We start from the raw sequence: 16,390 nt of genomic DNA, 5'->3' as shown, positions 1-16,390 counted from the left end.
AAAAACCAGGCACTACATTAAACGAATATCAGAAAATGTATTGTTAATTTAATTATGATAATGTTATACAGCAATGTCTCAGTAGTTGTACTTACGAAGTAAAGCAAGGTCCGCAATATGGCTTACCTGAAAACGAAAGAAAACAATTAGTAAACATCAAACATTACATATTAGTATGTTAGATGGTTAACACGACGGTCATCTTCAAGGAGACATAACCACCTAATATATTGTAATTATATAAATTATTTTATTCCAAAATTAATTAATTAAATGTAAATTCTATTTGAATCAAAATATACTTGACGATATTTAAAATGTATATAAAATAAATTCCGAAATTCAAAAAAACGAGAAATGAAAAACTGTATTGGCTTCTATAGAACATCATTAATAGGTTAAGAAGCCTCATGTGGATTCTTTTGAAATCCATAAATATTGGTAATTTTGTTAAGAAAAATAGATAAAGATTTACCCAACAATGAAAAAGAAGCTAAATATGTTGATCAGATAGCTATTTCTTTACCGAACTGTGCTTTAGTTTTGTCACGTCGTTAAATAAACAATAGCGGTCTCTTTATAATGTTTATATGAATAGATTTTCTAATCCTATTTATTTGTAGAATATAAAAGCTACACATCTATTTTAATGAAAAGCTGTAATTAACACATGGCCTTGAAAGTCCTGGGCCTAATACATAGACGGCGCTAGTTTTATTGCATTCACCGCTTTTTCAGTTAGTACTAACGTTCAAAAGAAAGCTGTTAAAGTTTCATGATATTCTACTCATAAGTTTGCGAGTTACTGTGCTAAGAGTGACACTACTTTTGTTATTTTCAAAATAATAGATCAAATATAATTTCGTGTTTTAATTTTACTCTGATTCTTGATGAGAAAAAATACCGTTTAAGCGAAGCAATAGCTTGGAAAGTATTATAAGATCTCCACTCTATCAGAAATAATAATAAAACGTATGTCTACCAATTTCAAACATGGTCGTAGAGACACCGATCATGCAGAACGCAGTGGACGCCCAAATGAGGTGGTAACACCAGAAAAAATAAAAAAATCCACAAAATCGGTTTGAATGATCGAAAAGTGAAGGTGCGTAAGCATTTGACTATAAGAAAGCTCGGTTCAAAGTGTATGGCGTGTTTGCTCACTATTGATCAAAAACAAGAACGTGTTGATGATTCTGAGCAGTGTTTGGCCATGTTTAAACGTAGCAATACGGAATTTTTGTGTGGATATGTGATGGTGGATGAAATATGGATCGATCACTTCACTCCAGAATCGTCATCTGAGTGGACAGCAGCTGGTGACAGGCCTATTTTGTAGCAAAAGATAAATAGGTCTACAAAAGTGGTATTGAAATGTTAGAGCGACACTTAATGATTGTGTGGCTCTTCATGGAGATTACGTTGATGAATAAAGCCCATTTTGAACCAGGAAAAAAGCGTATTCTTTGTTAAGCCCAGGACTTTTCAGACGATGTATTAAAAATGGCTACTTTAAGCGATATAACATAAAGAAGCCTAAAGAACATTATCCGTAAAATTATTAATTAATTAAGATATTGAAATGACACCGAATGTTTTGATACATTTTAGAGTTGACAGCAAGTTAATCGAACTTAAAACACGTAACCATTATAACAGTCATATCTATTTATAATCGGCAACCTAGCGGACGCAAACCATTAAAGAAAAAGAAAATGTTGCGGTCGGTTCATCCGGATTTCCACCGGTCGTTACGAGTATAAAACGCGACCAACTGTACAATAAATATTAGTCAGCCTCCTTTCAAACACGATTTATGATACGGCGGACATATAGGTAAATGTACACGGTTACCTACTTTATGCAAATATATAATGACGATAAGGATCTCAGAGTTCTTAAATTCAATAGCATGTTACGGGGATCGCCATCAATTTTTTTTCGAGATTTTTGATAAAAAACCTGCTATTTATTTTGAGTTTTTTTTGTGCTGAGAGAGATAATATAATCACAGCAGCTGCTATTAGCATGAATAAAGCACAACGCCGGATTATTTATTATCTTATTTCTGTCCGTTTACCTAAACTAATGAGTTTGTTTGTAAAAAGAAAAATTGTTATGTAAAACAATCAAAGTATTATGATATTATGTTACACGAAACAGAAGTGTGAATTAATTGTTTTCACCGATATAAATCAGTGATAAAGGAAGGCCCGAGGGAATAAAAACTTGGAAGTTCATGATTTGCCAGATTTACTGGACTAAAATACTGCACAAACTCGCAAGAAACTTTCAGACATCTTAGCAGTTGATGACTGAACTAACCGAACTGTTTTAACATAACGTTTTCACTGTTTACGACAATTTCCAGTCATTTATAACGACACCGAAGGGGAATATTCAATGTTTGTGTATATGGAGGAATCAGTAAGATCTATGATGTATGATATTGATATGTTAAGCAAAAAGACACAGCCTATTCGGCCATCAGTTTTTCTGACTGCCTGAATGGTGAACGAGTAAGACGGGTTGGTCTGTTTTCTAATAGACCCTCCGCGTCGCTTTGTATCTAATAAAATCTAATCTAGTAAATAAAACACGTTTTTAAGTAAAATAATAGTTTCTTTTGCTAATATCCTTTCATAACACGTCAACTGAAAGGTCCCAGGCTTGACACATAGATGGCGCTACTAGAATTAAATCCATATGTTTTTTAGTTTTCAAAAGATGCGTGTATAAACTTTTTTTGAGTTTTGAGTGAAGCAACCTTTGTTATTGTGAAAAAAATAGATAAAAAGGAATTTCGCGTGTTGATAAAATATTGCTTTTTTGAAGGGAAAAAATACAGCAAATACTTGGCTTGATGCCAAGTTTCCGGACACTGCCCCAGGAAAATCAACCATCAAGGATTGGTATGCTAAGTTTAGACGTGGTGAAATAAGCTCCGAAGACGGTGAATGCAGTGGACGTCCAAAAGAGATTGTTACCGACGAAAACATTTAAAAAATACACAAAATGATTTTGAATGATCGTAAATTGAAATTGATGAAATATCAGACATCAACGTGTACATCATATCATTCACGAATATTTGGGTATGAGAAAGAAAACAAAAACAAAAGCACTGCTTGAAGATAATCAAGCGTAATAAATCCGAGTTTTTGCGTCGTTATGTGACAATAGACGAAACGTGGCTCCATCATTTCATTCCGAAGTCCAATCGACAGTCATCCGAGTGGATTGCACACGATGAGCCCGCTCCAAAGCGTGGAAAACGCAACAGTCGCCTAGTAAGGTTATGGCGTCTGTATTTTGGGATGCGCATGGAATAATTTTCATTGACTACCTTGAACAAGGAGGGACAAACAACAGCGACTATTCCATAGCATACTGGACCGTTTGAAGGACGAAATCGCCGAAAAACGGTCAAATTTGAAGAAAAAGAAACTGCTGCTTTACCAAGACAATGCACAGTGTCACAAATCAGTGAAAACGACGGCAAAAATCCATGAACTGGACTTCGAATTGCTTCTTCATCCACCGTATTCTCCAGATCTGGCCCCCAACGACTGTTCTCTCTCGACTGTATTTCCTGTTCTCAGATCTCGAAAGAATGCTCGCTGGTTAGAAATTTTCTATGAAATTCAACTTTTTTATTCATGTTGAATAAAAAAAAATATTGTACCAAAAAAATGTGTTTTGCTATGGTAGGCCGGCGACTTTTCAAATGACCTTTTATACTATTCTTAAATATTTGTCTTGAAGTAGTAAAGATTAAATAAATCAAATTGGAAAACTATATCTATTCCAACTCGCTAAATAGATGGCGTTTTATATCAGTCAAGTGATGGTGTCTTCTTTATCGAAGAATGAAAACTTATCCGGACATCCAATCTAATCAAACAAATGTAAATAATGCGACACTCAATATTCATTTGGTAATAAATAAAAAAAAACCCGTACATTTCTAATAAAACAAGGACTCGTATCCCAGATTTGATTTCTCCATAAAGCCGCACCGCAAAAACAAAAGCCATCGACGCGATAATAAAACCAAATAGAGAATGAAAACGCAATTTTTCCATTCAGAAGTGAGCTATCTAAACTTCGGGTCGACACCCGAATAATTCGCCATAGCTTTCTGGCAAGCAAAAAGACCAGAAAGTTATCCGGACTTATTCATCTCTTTTTGCGGTTCTCTCGGAGACGCTCCTCTACCGCAGTCTAAAATAAAATCTTTTCGCTGTTTTGTCGTTCGAAAAAAAAGATACTTCTTCGGGAAGTTCTTAATACATTGCATACATAACATATAACAAATTACTTAGGGCTGATTTAATTTATTAATTTCAATTCTCCTAAAAATTGTATAGATTTAAAACATTCTTACCATAGAAATTGGAGATACTATAAAATATTTAAAAATATTTACATCAGTTTCATCATAGTTTATTTATTCGCTTTTTCGCTGCCAACAGTAGTGCCTAATTTCAGAGAATCATCAAATCGAAATTCGGTAAACTTCGGCAGTTTCCGCCTGATTTTGCGACGTTGCCGTTTACAAGCAATCAAGAGGTACAGTCCAGCTAGTACAAAATTGATAGGAGAAGGACAATAATGTGAAATAGAATATATTAAAACACATATAAAAATAACTTGGGCCAAATATTTCTATTAAAATCAGATACAAATATGATTGCTACCAAACCAGCGTACTAAAACCCCTATGGATACTATTCTAGATGAAACTAGATTTATTATTTATTATATATATATATATATATATATATATATATATATATATATATTATGTTTATCAAAATGAATGAAGGACAACATGAAATACAAGGAACTACTACTACCTGGTACTACCTAAAAGGTATTTAGATGCTTGCAAACAGCTTCTTAAGATTCAATCCATTTTTAACTTTACGAATTTCAGTTAATATGTGAGCTCTACTATGAGAAATTATTCCAGATAAATTTCAGAATGTTATATAAAATGATGGAAAAATTATACTCTTAACTATAAATTTGATTTTGGTTTGGTTATTGTAACGTTCATATATTGACAAATAATTACATGTTTTATTATTTCTTTATTCCTGTAAATATTATTTTCAAAAGAAATATGATTATACAAGTTTTTTCATATTACATTATATTGTAGCAGTTGAAAAATGTACCAAAACATTTCAATTTCAGTCTCAACAGCAATATTTGAATAATTTGTGCATTCAAGATCCAAATGTACGTATAATTTCCAAGAACTGTCAACGCTGTATACTCTTTGTACTGTCTGCTATTATCTTTTGTCGAATAGTCATTTAGCTTAGCAGCTTCATCAAGTGAAATGAAAAGTTTTCAAATAACACAAAAAATAGATATCTGACAATTTTTAGGTTAGAATAAAAATAAAAATTTTGAAATAATTCTATTGTTATTTAAAAATGTAATTTAAATAATTCTGGCAGCATATTATGTATTTTTAGGCCACAGAATAAGGTGGATTTTTTGCTTCTATCTTAGAGTCTTCCTTTTGTTACCAACTAGTTGCTTCATGGTGCCTCAAGCCTATAGATTAGCGGATCACGGATTTCGAGATCATGCCAGAAGACATTCGGGATTACCCAGCTTGATTACCGGCTTGACTGAGATCATTTTCCTTGTCGGATTTTGTCTATGACATTGACATTTTGTCTTTGCCTAACAGTCATAAACATAAATTTACAACCATGCCCCAGTAGGATTCAAATCAGCGCTCAATGCGCCAATAAAACTGGCAGTAAGGTGCATGTATATCACAGCATAATATTCTTCAAAAATACTGTTGTAACATAATAATGGCCTGACATAATAGTATACAAAGGGATAAAAGAACCAAAAACTTGTCTGACAAAACAAGATTAGTTTGTATAAATCCTGAAACATAACAATTAGTCATTTCTAGCGAACCAAAACCGAATTATAAGAATCCTCAGCTACATATCGTTTTTTTTTCTTCTCTAGCCGTCGATGGAACAAACTGGATATTGAACTTTTGTCTAGACTACTAACTTGTTACGGAATATTATTTTTATTCGGTTCTTTATACAGACGACGAAATAACGTAGTCAACACATTTCAGGTTCTAACGATCTTAATTTAATGATAAAATTCTAATTCGTTATGGAAATACATTCTTTTCTTTCGTATTATATTTAAAAATAATGCTAAATTAATTGCTTTATTGTCTCCCTTTATCATTTTAATTATCATCAAGGTTTTATTAAATAACAATTAGAAGTGTAACGTGTTTAAGCAGTATATAAAGAAGAATAAGTGTATATCATATTATCAAGAAACTTGAATGGACTGTAGAAACAGGCTCTGATCGCAATGTATATTTTCGATATTTTAAGGATTTTAGTTATAATCACAAAATAAAATGAAGAAAGTAAACTTAGATAGACATAATCGCAACCTCTTTCAAGCTTGATCGCTTTGCCGAAGAAAGAACGACTTTATCCTTTTTGATCTTATGAATTGGCTTGGAAATTTAGTAGATATTTGCTTTTTTATTTCCTTTTTTATACTATTTGTTTCGTATTGTGACTCTATGTAAAGTATTATTATTTGTATTTCACCCCGGATGAAACCCCGCGCCCCGTGAGGCAACTAGTTGGTAACAAAAAGAAGACTCTAAGATATAAGTAAAAAATCTACCTTATTCTATGGCCTAAAAATATATAATATGCTGCCACAACTATTTAAATTATATATTTAAATAACAATAGGATTATTTGAAAGTTTTCATTTTTATTATAACCTAAAAATTGTCAGATATCTATTTCTGTGTTATTTAAAAACTTTTCATTTCAATTGATGAAGCTGTAAAGTTAAATGAGTATTCGGCAAAAGATAATAGCAGACAGTACAAAGAGTATACAGCGTTGCCAGTTCTTGAAAATTATACGTTTTTTGTAGACCTTTTTATGGTGTACAATACTGTAGTACATTAATTTGATATAATATGGGTTATCCCTAAAAGATAAACATATACCATTGCGGACTTTTTTGTAGACCTGTTTATGGTGTACAATGCTGTAGTACATTAATTTGATCTAACTCGTAGGGTTAGGCAGCGTTTTTGCTAATTGCTAAATAAGCCTAAAATTAGCAATGTTGCCTTAGTATATTATGCATGTATTATACATATAAACCTTCCTCTTGAATCACTCTATCTATTGAAAAAAACCGCATCAAAATCCGTTGCGTAGTTTTAAAGATTTAAGCGCACATAGGGATATAGGGACAGAAAAGGCGACTTTGTTTTATACTATGTAGTGATATATATATATATATATATATATATATATATATATATATATATATATATATATATATATATATATATATATACATATATATATATATATATATATCTAATAATCAATAATGTGTTTTAATGTATTCTATTTCACATTCTTGTCCTTCTATCTTGTCTTCTATCAATTTTATACCAGCTAGACTCTACCTCTTGATTGCTTGTAAACGGGAACGTCGCAAAATCAGCCGAAAAGTACCGAAGTTTACCGAATTTCGACTATGTTTCTCTGAAATTAGCCACTACTGTTGTTAGTGAAAAAGCGAATAAATAAACTATGATGAAACTGATTCAAATATTTTAAAATATTTTATAGAATCTCTAATTTCTATGGTACGAATTTTTTAAATCTATACAATTTTTAGGAGAATTTAAATTAATAAATTAAATCAGCCGTAAGTAATTTGTGTCTTCCAAAAAGAGTTTTCCTATTCTATAATATATATATTTTTTATAGAAGTAGTAACTAAGGCTGATAAAAGTAATGTAAGAAATATCCAATAGTTTATCTCTAGGGGGTCTCTTTATTTCTGTAATCGTACTCGGTATTTATTGGGGGTCACGACACATAAATAATAGAGAAATCCCTACCTATACGTCGTTTTTTTTTTATAAATGCCAATTTCAACTTGGTTATCGAACTCTAATGTCGAGACTCGAAGAAGAAAAAATATGTTTCTTGTGTTATTTCTTTTGTCGTCACCTGATATGATAACTTTATCATTAAAGGGTGATGTTAATTCCATTTAATTCCTTTTTTGTATCTAAGTACATATATAAGTTATGAATTTTTTGTAACATTTTTGAATAAATACACAAAACTTTTTGTTATAGAGAAAGTTCTTGATCGATTGGCAATAGTTTTGAAGATTCTTGAAGCAATCTGTGACAAAATTTGGTGGTTTCAGTTTCCAAAACAACCTTATAAACGTAAATTGCTCAAACCTGACCTACCGGCAGAACAAGTTGGATCTTACAGGACTTTTTCGCTCTTACCTGCGATTTCAAAATTATTTGAAAAACTGCTCTTAAAAAGTATTAAACTATTTATAGAAACCGTTGGACTGTTTCTTAACATTCCTAGTACGTGAATTCTTATCCCAAGAAGTTAGGCAGAAGCTTGAAATCCAAGGTGCATGTCCACCAAATAATTGCATCAACTCAGATTGAATTTGGTAATGCTAAAACTTAAAATTAGTTACAAAGCAAACTGGCGAACGAAAGTATAGTCAATATTCAATACAAATAATCTAGTTTCGCTTCCTCAAATCGTCGTAGAGGTGTCTGGAAGGTTTACAGAATGTTCCTCTATGGCAGCTATTACTTGTCAACATTATTTATGTAACCTATATATTTTCAACATTGTATATTTGTATTTGCATCTTCTCTTGCGTGGGGGCATGATCCTTTTGTACAGTGGATAAGCTTATCAAGATATACACTACATAAGTGAAGAAAATTGTTAAATAAAGCCTCACTTCGCATAGAGATTAACAAAAAATTAATAAAAAAAGTTAAAACAAACAAGTTTGATTCAACCAGTGTTTTTAGTTCTCGTGCAAATTCCTTTCAAACATAGTAGTGAGTGTTCGGCCAAACAATCGCAGCGGCAGTCACACATTTCGACCGACTGACCGACCAGACGAACATTCCTACAATTGGTTTGAGGTACTGTCAATTATTTTAGTTTATTTCGGGCTTTACGGTCTAGACGGGATTCGATATCCTGATAACCGTTATTGGCATTTAAATAAAAAAAGGACATTTTGTTGTTTTTTATATCACCCAATTCTTTTATTTTGCGAAGTTGAGAAACTCTGACAAAGATTGAAAAGATTTGCCGGCTTTTTTAATGGATAAACGATTTATAGGAACTTTCATAAATTGCTTTTAAGGTTTTTTGCATCAGTATAGACGAGTTTTCATTCTTTTACGTCTTTGTGTTTGAAATCGTATGAAATTAAGTGAGTGTCTGGGAATTAAACGTCTAGTCTTCTTATAATCATTTTATTCATTTGGCCTCAAACTTTATACTATAATTATACTAGGAATTATTTGGATTGATTGATTGATAGTGACTCAATAAATCTATTTCTTGACGAGTAACTGGTCACAGCATGTATTTCTTCTTAAGTGGATTTATTCTTAAATGGATTGAAATGGTATGGACCCTAACTGTTGCATAACTCTTGGATAAATCTTACGGTTTGTCCAGATTTACATGATCAGTAATCAAGCACAACTTCGCCATTCGATGGTTTTCAGTTGCGAATTATAAATTTTATTATAACATATTATTTATTACATTGTTACTAGTCCTTATAGACTAACTTTGTACAAGATCATATGGTTTAATTTTTCTGAGCCTGCGTCCTATTCGGGTGTTGTCCAAGAGTTGTATCCTTATATCTCCTTGCAATTTTCTTGATTTCTTGAGTGACAGTCGATATTTGAAGATCTGGGTGTAAGTAATCAGACCTGTAGTATCAGGATACACCAATAATACATTCCAGGAGATTTTTATCGAAAACTAATATTGTATTCAAATTATTTTTCGCGAAACATCCCCATAATTGAATTCCATACGTTTATATAACCTAACAGATCAATTGAAAAGTCCCCAATCTGACACATAGATGGCGCTACTAGAATTAAATCCGTATGTTATTTAGTTATCCCTAACCCTCAAATGATGCGTGTAAAAATTTGACAGCTGTCGGATCATTACTTTGTCGTTTGTCGAATCATTAAAAATACAGTTGGAGAAAATACTTGGCTTGATGCCAAGTTTCCGGACACTGCCTCAAGAAAATTAACCATCAAGGATTGGTATCCTAAGTTTAGACGTGGTGAAATGAGCACCGAAGACGGTGAATGCAATGGACGACCAAAAAAGGTTCTTACCGACGAAAACATTAAAAAAATCCACAAAATGATTTTGAATGACCGTAAATTGAGATTGAATGAAAGAGCAGACACTCTAAAGATATCAATTGAACGTGTACATACATAATTCGCGAATATTTGGGTATGAGAGAGCTCTTTGCAAAGGGGATACCGCGCGAGCTCTCTTTTGACCAAAAACAACGACAAGTTGATGATTAGCAGCAGTGTTTGAAGATGATCAAGCCTAATAAACCCGAGTTTTTGCGTCGATATCTGACAATGGATGAAACATGGCTCTGCACACGATGAATCCGCTCCAAAGCGTGGGAAAACGCAACAGTCGGCTGGCGAGGTTAACTTTCAAACTTATTTGGCAATCGTAAATAGTACATACTACTCCCGATACCCAATGATATAATAAAACATTTTAGTGAGCAGTCAGATCGAAATTTTGAAATTCATAATATATACATATACATATTTTATCCAAGTTTTGGCGACTCCAGGTCACCAAAAGCTTTTTTATTTTAAAGGAAAGGCTGGTTGAACGCGATACAAAACGATAGTGAGGGAAAAAACAAGTAACAATCATCCCGATGCCAATATTTTATTGGACCGATCGATGTTTTGTTTACGACTCGATCAACATTAATCTAAATATTAACATTTCCAAACCCAACTGCTATATTTCAACAATAAGCATAAATAAATAGCAGATAATCGCATCGATTGTACGGGTAAAAGTTGAGATTTATCTTACGACCCAAACCTTAATTTAAATTAGACCTTTCTAATTAAGATAAACCGTAATTCGTATTAAATAGATATAAAATATAACGCGTAAAGGTATATAATAACAGAGATATTGTTCTCGCAAAGATTATATCGTGCTACATTTACTAAATCATTATACTGATATCTAGAAATGGATCTATCGGCTTTTAAACAGGGAATAGAGTAATTATAGGCAGCTAATATTTATGCCATTTTTAATGCCATGGTAAACTTATTCTCTACCCACCTTGTTATGAGAAATAAGTTTTAACTATAAGTGATAAGGGGTTTAGTCGTTATATTTATAGTTTAGACACTACTAAATTAGCTTTTTTATCGCTTTTGAAAAATAAACACATACTAAATGGGTGCGCCAAAAGTTTAGTCGTATTTATCAATATTTTCTTGAAATATAAACTGATGTGCTTGTTTATATGTTGTTGGTGGCTTTTTCCCAACCGGTGACGTCGACTACAACCACCTCAGTATAGCAGTAAATACGGTGGTGGTGTCGATATTGATATAGAGTTAAGCATGATAGTATGTCCATACATGCATATGCGAGATTTTGAGAAAGTCTTTCTTTAATTAATTACATCTTACATTAGATAAGCTTAGGACAATCTTTATTTACAAAATAATGTATTACTATTGTTATGTGTACTTGCATTAATACACAAGCACGGCGAGTAGGGGATTAATACATCAGTATATATTTCCTAAATTATAATAAAACTGAACTGCTTAAGCTAAAGTAAAGAATACACCATATACATTAAACAAGTTCCTGATTTCCTGCGTGTTGTCCAGTAGATGTATTGCTTCCACGTTGCTGCGATTTAGCAACCGTATTTCATGTTTTAAGACGAAATCTTGGTAACGCTCTTCTTTGGTAACGTAGCGATAAGCATTGGTAATTAATCGTAGAACTTTGTTTCGAGTGCATTAGATCACTAGTTGGTTTGATGTTTTAGTATAACCTCATAATTGTATACCGTAAGTCCAAATTGGCTACATGATTGACTGATAAACCAATCTCTTTGATTTTAGGTCGAGCTGCGAGTATCTTCCGACTAATGTTGTTTGTCTTTGAGTCTAATCTGCTTCTTGTATAACATGATGTTTCCAATTTAACTTATCATCGAGATATATGCCGAGGTATTTAGCCGATTCTGCTTGAGGAATTGGGCAGCCCTCAAGTGATATAATTAAGTTTTTGTCATTTCTTTGCGACCCAAAATTAACGTCTCTAGTCCATTTCCAGATCTGTTACTGCTGCACCTTATACTTTTTCTACAGCCTTAGACAGAGATACATCTTTTTCCATGATAAGTGTGTCGTCGGTAAATTTTCCAAGTACTGTTTCTTTTGTTGTTGGGATATCAACACTATAGAGCATATACAGGACTAGTCCCAAGACACTACCCTGTGGAACTCCTGTCGAAATAGATTTAAGTGTTACGAATATTTCTTCATACGAGACTTTTTTCCTTCCAAAAGATATGATTTCAGTAGTCGACAGTAATTCCGCAATAGCAATTTACACATTTTGTAGATTAATCCCAAAAACACCCTGTCAAAAGCCTACGAGACATCCAGGAATATTGCAGGGCCAATATGTCTTTTCTTCGAATGCCTCTTCTACAACTGCTGTTAACAGGCTGCTGTTACTCAGGTAATTTCGAAATCCAAACTGGAAATATGGCAGTTCTATAAATGGTTTAATACGTTTTAACAGCAGTTTCTCAAATAATTTTGCTGCCGCAGGTCTAACTTGTTCTACTGGTTTGTCAGGTTTAAGCAAGTTACTTCACTTAATTTTTATGCCACAGCAAGCAACCTTTCGAATTTTATCAAAAATGATGTCTCAGTGAATACTGAACAAAAGAACAAAATATAGGATTTTACTAATCATCCGACTTTAACAAATCTAAAACATACTTTTTGTATGTACTTATAAAATAAAAGTTTTATCGCTGTAAGTCTGTATGATGGGTTGATGTTTTAGCATATATTTTTTAAAAAGCTAAATAAAAAATGCGTGACTCTTAAAACCAGGAAGTAATTTTAATGTTATATTTTCATTTTTAAACCGTGCTATGTTTATGCGTAAAATTTTTAGTTATACATTTACCTCTTTATATAAACACATATTAAATAGTACTCACTTAATATGAGTCTGTTTTACTTACTCACTTCTTTCTTCAAGACCAAATCAGGCGTAAAAGAGAATTCATGGCGATAGCCAAAATATATATGGGCAACACTAATAAAATACAAGAACCAAAAGACATATCACATCTCGTATATATAAGTTATAAAATGTAGAGGAAAATGTGAATTTACTATTTTTTTAATAGTAAAGTAGAACGGTCGTTATTCCATTTGAATAGATTACAGTTATTATAACAATTCTCTCTGAGCATCGATTGTACATACATCTTTATTTCCATACCAATTTCCATGATATCCCTCTGGGTTTTCGTGAATGGTTTTCCAAATTTTGGTGACTCTAGATTCCAATAGTTTAGTAGGCATTGAATTGTAAACTTGCTTAAACTGTAATCCATGTGCGGTAATCCAGGCACTAGGGGTGTTTTCAGAGCATGAATGGTAGAGGTCGATGCACCTTCAATTTACCTTTTATGCCCTTAAAGCTTCAACAGCGATACTCTTGCCCATACTTAACTATACTAAAAAAAAGCAAGAATAACTGCGGAACGATTGCCAATCCAACGTTAACCTGTTTTCTTTTCTTGATAATTAATTTGTTACCGATTAATTAAGAAAACTATGAACTCACAACGCACTAACATATATTCATCATGTCTAGTAAATCGACTCCACCTGAGTCATTACAGTTTAGAAAGCACGATGTTCTGAAGAATAGTTAATGAATTAGATTTCTTTACCCGATTACCAACCCTGTTCTTCTGATAATCGAACAAACTTTTAAAAATGGAACTTAGGACTAAAATTACTCTCTGTTGGACTAAATGCGAAAATATTTGCGTAAATTACGATGATTAATAACAACGATAACCTTTTAATGACAATCATTCAGTGCTATAACGAAGAGAAAACATAATAATTAAATTTCAAGTTTTTAAAAAATCTCTACCTTTATGCGACATGATATATTATATGCTAGCTAAATTAGTGGGGCAAGGTAAACTGTCTATATCACCTCGCATAAATTTACGAAACGCACACACACACATACACAGACACACATCCATTATATCGGCGTTGTTTTGTCAGCCCGTTAAGAACAACAACAATAAAGAAAAAAACCGCAAGAAACTCGAATAATAAATTCACGTTGCGTTCGGCGCCACTCGGTTTCTTTTTCGTCGTCTCTTCAAGTACGAGGATCACGTTTCGTTCATGTCATACACTAATCGTCGATCGACCGGTGACCGATAATTAGATCTGGTCGTACGGGAGGTCAGGAGTAGGTACGGTATTCCAAGGACGAGGAGCTTCTGCGAATCGTTAAATTGTAGTACCTTTGTTAATAATAACATAACTTCCCAAAATAGCACAATTTCAAATATATTGTCTGTCCAAAGTAGCAGTGAACATACGCCATCTCAATTTATGACGTCATAACGTCAACTCTGAGTTCTAGATTAATTTGTCCTTAACATATAACAAAATTCTAAATTCTAAAACAGGTCAATTGAAAAGTCCCCGGCCTACCATTGTAAAACACATTTTTTTGGAAAAATCAGTTTTTTTTTTATTCAACATAATTTCCTTCAAGAGTGATACACTGATTATAGCGATACTCCAACCTTTCGATACCATTTTTGTACTATGATATGTCCCTTGTTTCAAAATAGACTTAAGTTTCCGCGTTCACCTCTTCATTCGACGAAAATTTCTTCCCAGAGAGCATTATTTTGAGATCAGAGAACAGGGAATAGTCGCCGTGGGTCAGATCTGGAAAATACGGTGGATGAGGAAGCAATTCGAAACCCAATTCATGGATTTTTGCCATCGTTTTCACTGACTTGTGACACGGTGCATTGTCTTGGTGAAGCAGCACTATCTCTTTCTTCAAATGCGGCCGTTTTCCGGCAATTTCGTCCTTCAAACGGTCCAATAACGCTATGTAATAGTCGCTGTTGATGGTCCTTCCTTTTTCAAGGTAGTCCATGAAAATTATTCCATGCGCATCCCAAAATACAGACGCCATAACCTTGCCAGCCGACTGTTGCGTTTTCCCACGATTTGGAGCGTGTTCTTTTCAACGTGTGCAGTCCACTCGGACGACTGTCGATTGGACTTCATTCAGAGTGAAACGATGGAGCCATGTTTCATCCATTGCCACATATCCATGCAAAAATTCGGATTTATTTCGCTTGATCATCTTCAAACACTGCTCCGAATCATCAACTCGTCGTTGTTCTTAGTTAAAGGTGAGATCGCGCGGCACCCACTTTGCACAGAGCCTTATCATACCCAAATATTCGTGAACGATATGATACACGTTCAGTTGATATCTTTTCAATTTCAATTTACGATCATACAAAATCATTATGTGGCTTTTTTAAATATTTTCGATTCATAGAAGATTCGATTGCAAACTAGATAGAAAAAAAAATGGGCTTGTAACTGAACTTACTGAACTTTCACTGCTATTCACTATTGAGTGACCATATAGTCACAAAATACTAAGAAAAGTATTAATTAAATTCAAGCCTTCAACAAATGTCAATCAAATACCTTCATGGTTGGATTACGAAAAGCCAATATCAAATTCATATATCAGGCTACACTTCAGCAGGTTAAAGGTAACTGATACATATTCGATTGGACAATGCGATTTTAACAACTTTTTGCAGCCTCGTATGTGTGTGTTATGACAAACAGAATTTCAAACAATTCAAAAAAATACTTGCGTACCGTCAATGTATGAACTAAATATTCCCACTGAAGACAAATAAACTAAAAGAAACTAAGCAGAGATCTAGTTTAAGAATTTAAACGTTAATGCATGTCTAAACACAGATTTTGTAACGTACTTGATGAAATGTTGTAGATGCCCATGACTATAACATAATATGGTAAGGCTATTATTAAAATGAACTCGAAATTACAATTTGTGCATTTTATTTACCCAAATTTAAACAGTGTATTGCTTAAACATTTCTTTGTATTGTTTTTACTGTCAACTATGTAAAATTAATATTTTGATAGCCCTGTAAAATACATTTGCATTTGTGTTATCAAATTATCATCAAAATGTTTCAGTAGGTTTGCCAGCTAGCGAGTGTACTATTATTGGATACTCTTAACATAGTTATTATCTACATTTATTAATTTTCTAGTCAACTATTATACTAATAGTACTTTTACTTA

At 33.0% G+C, this 16,390-nt stretch overlaps 1 protein-coding gene across 1 annotated transcript in view; it reads right to left on the bottom strand.

The window, feature by feature from the left end:
* LOC143198719 (cysteine-rich motor neuron 1 protein) overlaps positions 1-14,422 on the bottom strand; it is a 358,308-nt gene extending 343,886 nt beyond the window's left edge. The window contains exon 1 of the mRNA XM_076408095.1: positions 14,145-14,422. Coding sequence (XP_076264210.1) covers positions 14,145-14,157 — 13 coding nt within the window. The 5' untranslated portion in view covers positions 14,158-14,422. The remainder of the gene's footprint in view (positions 1-14,144) is intronic.
* Positions 14,423-16,390: the final 1,968 nt, after the last annotated feature.

Source organism: Rhynchophorus ferrugineus, unplaced genomic scaffold, assembly GCF_030347505.1.
Source record: "Rhynchophorus ferrugineus isolate W39M unplaced genomic scaffold, kcgeb_rfMv2 rfM6, whole genome shotgun sequence".
Classification (NCBI taxonomy): domain Eukaryota; kingdom Metazoa; phylum Arthropoda; class Insecta; order Coleoptera; family Curculionidae; genus Rhynchophorus; species Rhynchophorus ferrugineus.
This window is presented reverse-complemented; position numbering and strand designations above follow the sequence as displayed.